Genomic DNA, 12,867 nt, shown 5'->3' on the forward strand with positions numbered 1-12,867 from the left:
TAAGTCACATTCTTGGTAGTAGTAACTCGTAGTAACCACATGGGTGAGCTACAACAAATATACTTCCGTTTGGCTTTTTCTTCCTCGATTTCCTGTGTCACATTTATTGTTTCCCCTATCAGAAGTGCACATTTACAGACATGCAGGCTTGTTTCAAAGATAAAGTTGGTGATGTTTTATTACCAGGAGATGTATTTTCTTTTCAAATGCCTGAAAGTATCACCGACAGCAAACCCGAGAAAGTTGTTTGTGGACCAGGGCTTCGGCGAAACGGAGATGAAGTTCTCGTTTGCAAAAGCGGAATCCTCCGACATAAACAACCGAATCTGTACTGGATAGACTCTCAGCAAAGGAGGGTATGTATGGAATAACTGATAAATAGCTACCTATCTAGATAGCTAGCTATATCATTCAGGGTCAGATTCATTATATGCGTTTGAAGAAGAAACGCACGATGCGTTGGTAACCACGTGTTTTACAAAGAAAGGCGCATGCCTATGGTATCTAGAGTTTGGCTACTATATTTAGTTAGCTAACGTTACCATCTTTGTCACAGTAAACAGGCAATTCACAACCCCAATACAAATATGGTCTTGGTAGGAATGAGGTAAAAAGGTTGGTGAAATTGATGGCATGCATGAACATTTTGCACTCTAGTACCAGACTTGGACTTCCCAAGGGAGATAAGTGATTGTTACCGGCTTTGTGACACATCTTCCACCTGCCAGAATCCCCCCCCCCCTCCCCCCTTCGCGTTAAAGCGCTCACACTCAATTCTTCATTGCTGCGACTTCCTTGCAAGTTTGATTTCTGCTCTTCACTCCGTTGTCAGTTTAGCCTACATTTCACTGATCATAGTAGCAGAAAGTATTTGTGTCCTTAAAGGCAGCTGTCAATGATCACGTTAGGCTGCGTTTCATTTTATATGGTGTTTTGATCGCGGGGGAGGCACTAGTAATACCTGTAGTTAAGTTTTCAGTGAGTGTGAGTGCTTTCACGCGAAGGGGGGGCGCAGAATTCTGTCAGGGGGGAGATTTTCGGCACAACACTGGCAGTGTCCTTTTCAAGTAAGTTGTTATGGACTCACTGCTTATTTCCTCTGGCCCAGTATGTTCCAGGGAAGGGGGAGAGTGTGATTGGCATCATAACTGCCAAGTCAGGGGACATCTTCAAGGTGGATGTAGGGGGGAGTGAGCAGGCGTCACTCTCCTACCTCGCCTTCGAGGGGGCTACCAAGAGGAATAGACCTAACGTGCAGGTCAGTATTGTCAAACACTTATTTATTCTTCCAGATGGAAGGTTCACTATTTTACAACTTGACGTTAATGGTTCTTCACCCTAAAAAGTAGTCTATGGGCCAAGAGAAATGGCAATCCAGGGTTGTTCCTTAAACAGCCACTACAAACTTCTGCTAACAATCAATTGCAGGCATGTGAAAAAAAGTCAAATTCACCTGAAATCAATTCAAATCAACTCCATATTTGGTTTGATGTTACTTAATGGTGATTTGGCAAGAAAAGAAACATGCTCACATACCCCCTTCACTTTCATTGATGGTTAGCTTGTGGTGGCTGAAGTTTGGAGTGGCGGTTTTTAAAGAACTGAAACATGGATTCGTTTCTCCTGGCCCATAGACTACTTTCAGGGTGAGGAACCATCTAACATCAAGTAGTAAAATAGTGAACTACTCCTTTAAACAACATCTTTCAATTTAAAGTTTGATGGCACTAGTCTTTCTCAATTTTGTTTCTGTGGTGCCATTGCAGGTGGGGGACCTGGTGTACTCTCAGTTCATCATTGCCAACAAAGACATGGAGCCGGAGCTGGTGTGTATAGACAGCTGTGGACGAGCCAACGGGATGGGGGTGTTTGGAGCAGGCGGGCTTCTCTTCAAGGTATCCCTGGGACTTGTACGCAGGTATGTCACACTAATAAAACTAGTCTATGGTCATTTAGCAAGTTATTCAAAACAGCCTCACAGTTAACATATTCAGCATATGATCTACATTTTACAAATCTATCTAAACATTCTATAATGTTGCACCACTCAACACGACCCTGGTTCTGAATAGTAATTGTCCTCTCTCCATCCAGGCTGCTGGCACCCCAGAGTGAGATAGCCAAGGACCTGGAGAAGATGTTCCCCTTTGAGATTGTGGTGGGGATGAACGGGCGGGTGTGGGTCAAGTCCAAGACCATCCAGCAGACCCTTATTGTGGCCAACCTGCTGGAGAGCTGTGAGAACATGACAGCCCAGCAGCGACAGACGCTCTTCAGAAGGGTGGCCGATGGATCCATCTAGGCTAGGGGACCACTCTGCTCCGGAGAAGGATGTTCGAGAACTGTCTGAATTAGTGGGGTTCGTCTCACTCATTTGAAGTCAAGGAGGCATTGGTCTGGTCGTCTCCTTTCTTTGTCTCCTCTCCTCTGTGACTACTGAGCTAAAAAGGACCTGAGTGATGAATGCAGTGTAGTTGAAACTTATCAAGTCAAAGGGGATTTTGACCCCAGTGTGTTTGCGCTGTGTGAAGAATCACCAGATTTGTATTTTAGTTTTTTTACATCTTTTGTTCGTCAACTACATTTGAGAAATAATGAATCTGGGTTGATTAAAAAAATATATAAAAAAAGTGCTCATGTTCAAACCAGTCCACAAGGGGTCACCACTTTGTTACCTTTGCTAGCTGTCATCTTCTGGCAAGAAATCAGACTTGGTTGATGACTGGATGTAGGAAAGCACCTGTGCTGTGAGGGAGGGGTAACTAACAGATCAGTTAACATTGAGCAGGACCTATTCAAGGAAGAGTGATGAATTCCCTCACACGCCCAACCTCATTTCACTATCTTTTTTCCAACTAAGACTGTACATTACACAAGTGAAGGATATGAGGGGGTAAAATCCTAGTGTGGTATTGTTTGCCAGTAGTGTTACTGTCAAACTGGTATACCCAAAGGAGGCCAAGGTATAGTTTTATTTGAGGAAGTCAAATATTAAAACTGACAAACCAAATGCTGCCCACATACTTGGTGATGTCAGGAGTTCTTGAGGATGTAATTCAGATCACACTTTACTATGCAGTTACTCAGTTAATCAAGACAGCAGGAAGTGATAAAGACATTATTTAGTAAAAGAAAGCATAGATTGTGGAGATATGGGCCTACATAGTCAAGGATCAAAGTTCATTTAGTGGGTTACTTTTTATTTCACCTTTATTTAACCAGGTAGGCTAGTTGAGAACAAGTTCTCATTTGCAACTGCGACCTAGCCAAGATAAAGCATAGCAATTTGACACATACAACAACACAGAGTTCCACATGGAATAAACAAAACAGTAGAACAAAAAGTCTATATACAGAGTGCAAATGAGATAAGGGAGCTAAGGCAATAAATAGGCCATGGTGGCAAAGTAATTACAATATAGCAATTAAACACGAATGGTAGATGTGCAGAAGATGAATGTGCAAGTAGGGATACTGGGGTGCAAAGGAGCAAGATAAATGAATACAGTATGGGGATGAGGTTTACAGATGGGCTATGTACAGGTGCAGTGATCTGTGAGCTGCTCTGACAGCTGGTGCTTAAAGCTAGTGAGGGAGATATGTCTCCAGCTTCAGAGATTTTTGCATTTCGTTCCAGTCATTGGCAGCAGAGAACTGGAAGGAAAGACGGCCAAAGGATGAATTGGCTTTGGGGGTGACCAGTGAGAGATACCTGCTGGAGCGCGTGCTACGAGTGGGTGCTGCTATGGTGACCAGTGAGCTGAGATAAGGTGGAGCTTTACCTAGCAGAGACTTGTAGATAACCTGTGGCCAGTGGGTTTGGCATCAAGTATGAAGCGAGGGCCAACCAACGAGAGCGTACAGGTCGCAATGGTGGGTAGTGTATGGGGCTTTGGTGACAAAACGGATGGCACTGTGATAGACTGCATCCAATTTGTTGAGTAGAGTGTTTGAGACTATTTTATAGATGACATCACCGAAGTCGGGGATCGGTAGGATGGTCAGTTTTACGAGGGTATGTTTGGCAGCATGAGTGAAGGATGCTTTGTTGCGATTTTGGAAGCCGATTCTAGATTTAATTTTGGATTGGAGATTCTTAATGTGAGTCTGGAAGGAGAGTTTACATTCTAACCAGACACCTAGGTATTTGTAGTTGTCCACGTATTCTAAGTCAGAGCCATCCAGAGTAGTGATGCTGGACAGGCGAGCAGGTGCGGGCAGTGATCGATTGAATAGCATGCATTTAGTTTTACTTGTATTTAAGAGCAGTTGGAGGCCACGGAAGGAGAGTTGTATGGCATTGAAGCTCGTCTGGAGGTTAGTTAACACAGTGTCCAAAGAGGGGCCAGAAGTATACAGAATGGTGTCGTCTGCGTAGAGGTGGATCAGAGAATCACCAGCAGCAAGAGCAACATCATTGATGTATACAGAGAAGAGAGTCGTCCCGAGAATTGAACCCTGTGGCACCCCCATAGAGACGGCCAGAGGTCCGGACAACAGGCCCTCCGATATGACACACTGAACTCTATCAGAGAAGTAGTTGGTAAACCAGGCGAGGCAATCATTTGAGAAACTAAGGCTGTCGAGTCTGCCAATAAGAATGGGGTAATTGACAGAATCGAAAGCCTTGGCCTGGTCGATGAATATGGCTGCACAGTAATGTCTCTTATCGATGGTGGTTATGTTGTTTAGGACCTTGAGCGTGGCTGAGGTGCACCCATGACCAGCTCGGAAACCAGATTGCATAGCGGAGAAGGTACGGTGGGATTTGAAATGGTCGGTAATCTGTTTGTTAACTTGGCTTTCGAAGACCTTAGAAAGACAGGGTAGGATAGATATAGGTCTGTAGCAGTTTGGGTCTAGAGTGTCACCCCCTTTGAAGAGGGGGATGACCGCGGCAGCTTTCCAATCTTTGGGAATCTCAGACGATACGAAAGAGGTTGAACAGGCTAGTAACAGGGGTTGCAACAATTTCGGCAGATAATTTTAGAAAGAGAGGGTCCAGATTGTCTAGCCCGGCTGATTTGTAGGGGTCCAGATTTTGCAGCTCTTTCAGAACATCAGCTATCTGGATTTGGGTGAAGGAGAAATGGTATGGGCTTTGGCGGGTTGCTGTGGAGGGTGCTGGGCAGTTGACCGGGGTAGGGGTAGCCATGTGGAAAGCATGGCCAGCCGTAGAGAAATGCTTATTGAAATTGTCAATTATAGTGGATTTATCGGTGGTAAGTGTTTCCTAGCCTCAGAGCAGTGGGCAGCTGGGAGGAGGTACTCTTATTCTCCATGGACTTTACAGTGTCCCAGAACGTTTTTGAGTTAGTACTACAGGATGCAAATTTCTGTTTGAAAAAGCTAGCCTTAGTTTTCCTAACTGCCTGTGTATATTTGTTCCTAACTTCCCTGAAAAATTGCATATCACGGGGGCTATTCGATGCTAATGTAGAACGCCACAGGATGTTTTTGTGCTGGTCAAGGGCAGACAGGTCTGGAGTGAACCAAGGACTATATCTATTCGTAGTTTAAAAAAAAAATTGAATGGGGCATGCTTATTTAAGATGGTGAGGAAGGCACTTTTAAAGAATAGCCAGGCATCATCTACTGACGGGATGAGGTCAATGTCATTCCAGGATACCCCAGCCAGGTCGATTAGAAAGGCCTGCTCGCAGAAGTGTTTTAGGGAGCATTTGACAGTGATGAGGGGTGGTCGTTTGGTCGCAGACCCATTACGGATGCAAGCAATGAGGCAGTGATCGCTGAGATCTTGATTGAAAACAGCAGAGGTGTATTTGGAGGGCGAGTTAGTTAGGATCACATCTATGAGGGTGCCCGTGTTTAAGGATTTGGGGTTGTACCTGGTAGGTTCATTGATAATGTGTGTGAGATTGAGGGCATCAAGCTTAGATTGTAGGATGGCCGGGGTGTTAAGCATGTCCCAGTTTAGGTCACCTAGTAGCACGAGCTCAAATTCAATTCACATATGGTATCAAGGGCAGAGGTAGGTCTATAGCAAGCGGCAACAGTGAGAGACTTGTTTCCGGAAAGGTGAGTTTTTAGAAGTAGAAGCTCGAATTGTTTGGGTACAGACTTGGATAGTAATACAGAACTCTGCAGGCTATCTTTGCAGTAGATTGCAACACCGCCCCCTTTGGCAGTTCTATCTTGGCGGAAAATGTTATAGTTAGCGATGGAGATTTCAGGGTTTTTGGTGGTTTTCCTAAGCCAGGATTCAGACACGGCTAAGACATCCGGGTTGGCAGAGTGTGCTAAAGCAGTGAGTAAAACCAACTTAGGGAGTAGGCTTCTAATGTTAACATGCATGAAACCAAGGCTTTTACGGTTACAGAAGTCAACAAATGAGAACACCTGGGGAGTGGAGCTAGGCACTGCAGGACCTGGATTAACCTCTACATCACCAGAGGAACAGAGGAGAAGTAGGATAAGGGTACGGCTAAAGGCTATACGAACTGGCCGTCTAGCACGTTTGGAACAGAGTAAAAGGAGCAGGTTTCTGGGCACGATAGCATAGATTCAAGGCATAGTGTACAGACAAAGGTAAGGTAGGATGTGAGTACATTGGAGATAAACCTAGGCATTGAGTAATGATAAGAGAGAGATATAGTCTCTAGAGACGTTTAAACCAGGTGATGTCATCGCATATGTAGGAGGTGGAACAACATGGTTGGTTAAGGCATATTGAGTAGGGCTAGAGGCTCTACAGTGAAATAAGACAGTAATCACTAACCAGGACAGTAATGGACGAGGCATATTGATATTAGAGAGAGGCATGCGTAGCCAAGTGAACATATGGGTCCAGTGAGTGGTTGGGCTGACTGGGGACACGGCGATTCAGACAGTTAGTAGGCCGGGGCTAAACAAGCTAGCAGTTACTTCTTTTGTCAATGATCCTGAGAGGTACCATCCAAAGAAGTCCACTGGCTCTCCAGGACATCCAGCCTCTCCCCTATTCCCTCCAGTTCTCCCACACAGTCCTATACAGAGACTTTCAATCTAAATAATGGGTTTTGGCATTGGCAAGATAACTGGAACCACTGATATAGTGGCACATATTGGCCATGCCAACTGTAGAAGCATAAACAATTATTACTACACAGAACTTTGTCCACATTGTTTATATTTCATGCATTGATTCAATTATCAGAAAAATTGCTTACTGCTTGTTGAGAGAGAAAGCCTAAGCCTCTGGGAGAGTCAGAGCCAAACCAGGAGGGTTGGGTTGGCAGCCCTAGCTTAAGCAAAGAAGCTCTTTCCAGCCACTCCCTGGTCCTTGGGGGGAGACAGGTCGTGTGGATGATGTCTCTTTACAGACCCTTCTCAGCTCCTGCAGCTCTATGACCAGCGCTGTCATCTGCAGAAAGGAACAAGTTCATCTACTCCTATGGTTAGCCACTTGCTCAGCTGCTCAATGAAAATGGTGTCTTCCTACATCAAAGTGCAGTTACCAGTAATAAGTAACTACACTGTAACTAATACCTTTCCAAGTTATTACATTATTTCAAATCAAGTTATTACATGATATCAAATATAATTGTATTTGTCACATGCGCGGAATACAACAGGTGTAGACCTTACAGTGAAATGCTTACTTACAAGCCCTTAACCAATGCAGTTTTAAGAAAATGCCTTAAGAACAACAAATAATTAAAGCACAGCAGTAAATAACAATAGCGGGGCTATATACAGGGGGTATCGGTGTCGAGGTAATTATGTACATGTAGATAGAGTTATTAAAGTGCCTATGCATAGATAACAGTAGCAGCAATGGTGGTGGTGGGGGGGGGGGGGGGGGGGGTGGAGTCTGACACCGCCTGGTATAGAGGTCTAGATATAGATATGGGCAACTTGGTGTGAGGTGATACTAAGAATTGGATTATGATGATGCCATGAACTGACTGGACCGGCTACCATTGGCTCATGCTGCCATGAATTCCAGCGATTGACCAATACCAGTCCCTTCTCTCTGTCAGACGAGGAAGGAAGGTAATAATTTAAGCTTCATGACAAATACTGGTCCCAAGGGCACCAAGTCTGCCATCTGTGGCTACACTCTAAGAAAATAAATAGTTCCAAAAGGGTTCTTTGGCTGTCCCCATAGAGGAACCCTTTTTTGGTTCCAGGTAGAACTCTTTTGGGTGCCATGTAGAACCCTCTGTGGCAAGGGTTCTACATGGAACTCAAACGGGTTCTTCAAAGGGGTCTCGTATGGGGATATCCAAAGAACCTTTTTAGGTTGTAGATAGCATCTTTTTTTCTAAGAGTGCGCCTCACCTCCACGACGTTCTCCGCCGGCGAAACCGAAGTACATCATTATGTAGTAGATGGAATGGAACGCATGGAAGACATTTTATGTGAAACAGGGAGGTGTATCTATTCAATCGACACATGACTATTTGTTATCATTCTTACCTGCTGGTGTAACTCTTGGGTTATCAAAATGAAGATTTGCGCTAGGGCTCCTGCAGGTTCTGTACATGGAATGATTGGGTTGCATTAACATTGTATGAATAGTAGTTATTTTGGATTACGGTCAACGTCTGGTAAATGCAACTTTATTGCACTAAAACAGATTGCACTTACAGTATCTGAAGTGTACTTATCAGGAGTCGATTGTGGAGCCATGTTAACATGAAACATACCTAGTTTGACGTTGTGATGACTTGCCAAAGTCTGCCGTTTGTATCTCCGTTGAAATTAACAGACATGGGTCCGTTAAAAAGCAACAGGGACAAGCATACACTGAGAACACAGAGAAATCTTGGACTGTGATGACGTCAATGGAAAATTGAGAGAGCGAGAGAAAGAGCGAGAGAATGTAACAGAGAAAAAGATGGAAGAATAAAGAGAGAGTGTGAGTAAGTGAGTAGGAAGTTTCCAGCTTCCTCAATCAAGAAGGATTGTCTGTGCGGTCTGTGCCAGTGTGGAGTCATGCAACGTTGCATCAGCCAGACAGCCATAAGTACATGGTTTTGGGCACATACCTCTCAGTTGCAACAAATAAAATGAGTGCAAGCACAGCTAAACTGTAGGGGGAAATTAGTCCAGTATGCTCCAAGAATAAGTGCCAGGATTGGTCAGTATGAATGTAATAACATTATGTAACACCTATTCCTGAGTAAGCAGTGTACTTGGAAGTGAAAAGAACAGAGGAAAATATGAAGTAGCTCAGTTGGTAGAGCATGGTGCATGCAACATCAGGATAGTCGGTTTGATTCCCAGGACCACCCAGACTTAAAATGTATGCACGCATGACTAAGTCATTTTGGATAAAAGCAACTGCTAAATGGCATATATTATTATGATAATAAAGTGAATACACAAAATAACCGTCTTTACATCTTTTTCTTTGAAAAATACTGCTATCTTGGAGTGCTTTCTTTACATCCTAAACGTAGTTCTGTCTTAACCCTTCTCTCTGATTAGTCCTTCATATAATGACATCATCACCCAGCTCTCTGATTGGTCCTTTCATAATGACGTTGTCATAACCCTGTTCTCTGTTCCTTTCTTAATGACGTCATATCGGTGAGAGAAAGTGTCTAGCCCTGCAGTATTCCAACCATGTCTTCCCAGTCTGCATATCCCATGAATCCATGTTTATGTGTCCTCAGGGACCAGGGCAGTAAAAGGCAGTGCACCGTGGACCACAAGCTCAGGGCCAAAGAAAATAGTCTCGGAGAGGGATTAGTATTAGCTTAAGCCAGAAATCAAAACTCCTCACCAGCCTCAACAATAAACAAGAACATGTCAGAGTCCTCAGACTAAGACAATGGCACTGTGTCAACCAGTGTAATGGGGTGTTACATGAAGAAATGGACATTGGTCATGGGCTTTGTGGTTGTAACAAGCTTGCTGTTACATAAGGTTGTTACAATGTATACATAGCCAGATTTGAGCACAGCTGTTAGAGAATGGGCTCTCCAGATTCCCCTCTTTCCCCTCACAGACCAGAGGCAGAGACTGTCCAGCATTATCTTTGATCAGTAGTATTCTAAGCCAGTGAATCCTCAGAAATCCACAATATACATAACTCATAGGTATGTCTATAGCTTGTCTATTCAGCATGTGTTGGCATGATACTGGATGGTGAAGCATGTAGCACAGTAAACTGCAAAAAGTAGCATCTTAGCTTAAAAATGGTGCTCAGGTTGCATGAACTTTACTAAAGTGATATTTTAACTTAAAGTACAGGAAGTATAATAAATACCATGGCTTAATAATATCCCAGGTAAAAAAGAAAGAAATGCTTGTTATATTATATAACACTTTTCTATGTGAAATGAAAGTTTGGTTACTGCTGAAGTGAGGTTTGGAGGAGAGGTATGTTTGAAAGGAAACATCACTCTGCCACATGTTAGACCGCTTCAACGTGACATGGTGCTGTAGGAAAGGACTCCCAAAGAGACAGTTTCCTGGTTCTCTTCCTTTATTTGTTTCTGTGGGCCAGACTTAAGAGTGTGTCACCTCATGGATCTTAAGTCCTCACTGAATTTTTACTGCCGATGAATAACAGACACATTATTCCCTTCCACTCTCTCCTCCTCATCTTGTTCCTCCATTTCATACACGGCACTGTCCTCCCTCACCCTCTCCTCCTTTCCAGAGATTTCCACATCCGTTTCATAAGCGCTCCTAAGAGACAAAAAGATGTGGACTGACAAACCCATGCTTCTGGCTCATCCTTTATAAGTCTGACAATTTCAAATTGGACAGATAAACCCTGGCTTCTGGGTCATCCGTTAGAAGTCTGACTGTTTCTCCGTGTTCTGGAGCTATCAGCACTGACGATGCCAAGAGTGAAAACAATGAGAAAAGAAAATTCTCCATTACCTCAAGATAAAAGGTAAAGATACTGATTCCATCCCAAATCCACCCCTACTCTCTTTGCACGTATGAAGACCATAAGGTTTGAATAGGCGTAAGGCAGCAATACAGAGAACATTCCACCCAGCCTATCAGAGAGCAAAGTAGAACCATATTGATTTTATCCATCTGATTCTTTCAGCTCTCCAAGTGCACCAATATTAGAGGCTGTGGGTTCCTTACCCAAGGGCTGAGGGGTGTCCTTGTTGAAGCAGCTCCTCCCGCTCAGTCCCCGGTGCCGCTAGGAGAACCCTGAGCAGGCATCTGTCACTCTCCATCAGGGAGGTCGCTCCTCTGCAGACCCCAGCCTCTGTCTGAGAGACACCACCTCCTGTTACAGGGACTCATTCATCTTCAGATCATCAGCCAACGAAGTGGTGTTACACAAAATAGTTAATGTCTTTAGTGTGGCATTATTATTATTATTATTATTATTATTATAATAGAAACAAGTGTTGTGTGACTACACACAACTGGTGTGATGATTGGTAAAACCTGACTTCTACTGGTTCACAACCTCTTTCAGTTTTCTGTTAGCCTTATCAGATGAGGCCTGGGTTAGATACTCCCGAGACATCTGGCAAGATTACATGCTTCTGTACAAATACGAAGTGTAGAAGGAACCACCTGCATCCATTTTGGGTGTGAATCCCTGTACCAGTTTAGTTGGTCTGGTCTTCCATGGCTACACCTGCTTGCTGCCAAGTTGCTCTGCCTGTGTGGCCAGTCTCTCTCTGTGGGTCTCCTGGACGCTGAAGCATTCCTAGTACAGCTGGGAGTGGAGGGCTGCCATACGGGCCTCTGAGGCATCCCTTCCCTGCTCCACCAGCCCCTGCTAGGCCCTAGACTCCTCCAGCAGATGCTCAAGGTTGTCTAGCTCCTGAAAACATCAACAGTTTCTTGGGTTAGGGCCCAAACACAGCAGAGTCAGCCATACAGAATTCTTTTCTCATGGTGTTTACATGATCGGTGTCAGGGGTGTCAGTTTTGTAATGTTATTAGTGAACAAAAGGATGAGATACAGAGTGATTTACTTTCAAATGTTGACCTTTGTCCACTGCTTGAGAAATAAGCTAGGTCGTGATATTATGGTCCTCCCTCTGACACTGTAGAGGAACAGTACCGTCCCAATTCTCCTGATTGACAAACAGAGGTCAAAATGAAAGATATAATTTCAGTGGACATATGACTTTCATAGAGGGCAGCTTTCATTCTGCCAATGGGAGGCTAGTTTCCTATGCTTATGAAGGGCTTACAGGAGTCAAGCTGTCTTTATGGGCCGATGGTCCATTCCTGTGGAGACACTTTCCCCCAGAACAGAAAACCTGGTCCAGTTGGGCGCTAATGATCTCCAAGTCCAACTCTAACCTGCCCACTCTGAGGACATGAGACAGAAAAGTCCTGAGCAACATACAAAAAGAGAAAGCCCCCCCCCCCCAAATGTTTTTATTATTATTTAACTAGACAAGTCAGTTAAGAAGAAATGTCTTATTTACAATGACGGCCTACCCTGGCCAAACCCTACCCGGATGACGCTGGGCCAATTGTGCGCCGCCCTATGCGACTCCCAACCACGGCCGGTTGGGATACAGCCTGGAATCGAACCAGGGTCTGTAATGACACCTCTAGCACAGATGCAGTGCCTTAGCCGGCTGCGCCACTTGGGAGCCCAATGATCCACAAGCACCATAGTTATTCATTACTTTCTGTAAAGGTCACCATATGGTTGGATGTAAACGTTCCCTGATAACAAGTCTGGGATGGAGTTTTACTGGTCGTTTGATCTGCCGAAGATTCTAAACAAGTATCTGTGGGGGAGGAAATGAACAAATATGGGTCAATCCGTGGCACAAGTTAGCAGTTAACTTATGAGAAAGGAAATCCACTCAGCTAGGTATTTATTTAGATGTGTCATTAACCTAAATTCCCTTCCTTTAGAATCCCTGATACAAAAACATAATGGAATGTGGCAAGTGTCATAGTGAGCTGGAA

General features: G+C 44.2%; 1 protein-coding gene and 1 long non-coding RNA gene across 2 annotated transcripts; one reads left to right on the forward strand and one right to left on the reverse strand.

The window, feature by feature from the left end:
- Positions 1–83: 83 nt before the first annotated feature.
- On the forward strand, positions 84–2,648 carry exosc3 (exosome component 3). Its single transcript, XM_014199476.3, has 4 exons — positions 84–356; positions 1,109–1,258; positions 1,767–1,918; positions 2,095–2,648. The coding sequence occupies exons 1-4, from the start codon at positions 141–143 to the stop codon at positions 2,300–2,302; spliced, it is 726 nt and encodes a 241-aa protein (XP_014054951.2). The 5' UTR covers positions 84–140; the 3' UTR covers positions 2,303–2,648.
- Positions 2,649–7,805: 5,157 nt separating this feature from the next.
- On the reverse strand, positions 7,806–12,297 carry LOC106604800 (uncharacterized). The gene is made up of 4 exons (XR_001328733.2): positions 12,132–12,297; positions 11,910–12,011; positions 11,503–11,755; positions 7,806–11,189 (listed from the first exon to the last, which is right to left on the reverse strand). It is a non-coding gene; the product is annotated as an uncharacterized LOC106604800 (long non-coding RNA).
- Positions 12,298–12,867: the final 570 nt, after the last annotated feature.

Source organism: Salmo salar, chromosome 05 (genome assembly GCF_965601325.2).
Source record: "Salmo salar chromosome 05, fSalSal1, whole genome shotgun sequence".
Taxonomy (NCBI): Eukaryota; Metazoa; Chordata; class Actinopteri; order Salmoniformes; family Salmonidae; genus Salmo; species Salmo salar.

Excerpts from the sequence above, each read along its gene's own strand:
- exosc3 (XM_014199476.3), top strand. The coding sequence starts at position 141 with ATGCAGGCTTGTTTCAAAGATAAAGTTGGTGATGTTTTATTACCAGGA. Across the intron at positions 357-1,108 it reads TAGACTCTCAGCAAAGGAGG|TATGTTCCAGGGAAGGGGGA; the intron begins GTATGTATGGAA and ends CCTCTGGCCCAG. Across the intron at positions 1,919-2,094 it reads TCCCTGGGACTTGTACGCAG|GCTGCTGGCACCCCAGAGTG; the intron begins GTATGTCACACT and ends CTCTCCATCCAG.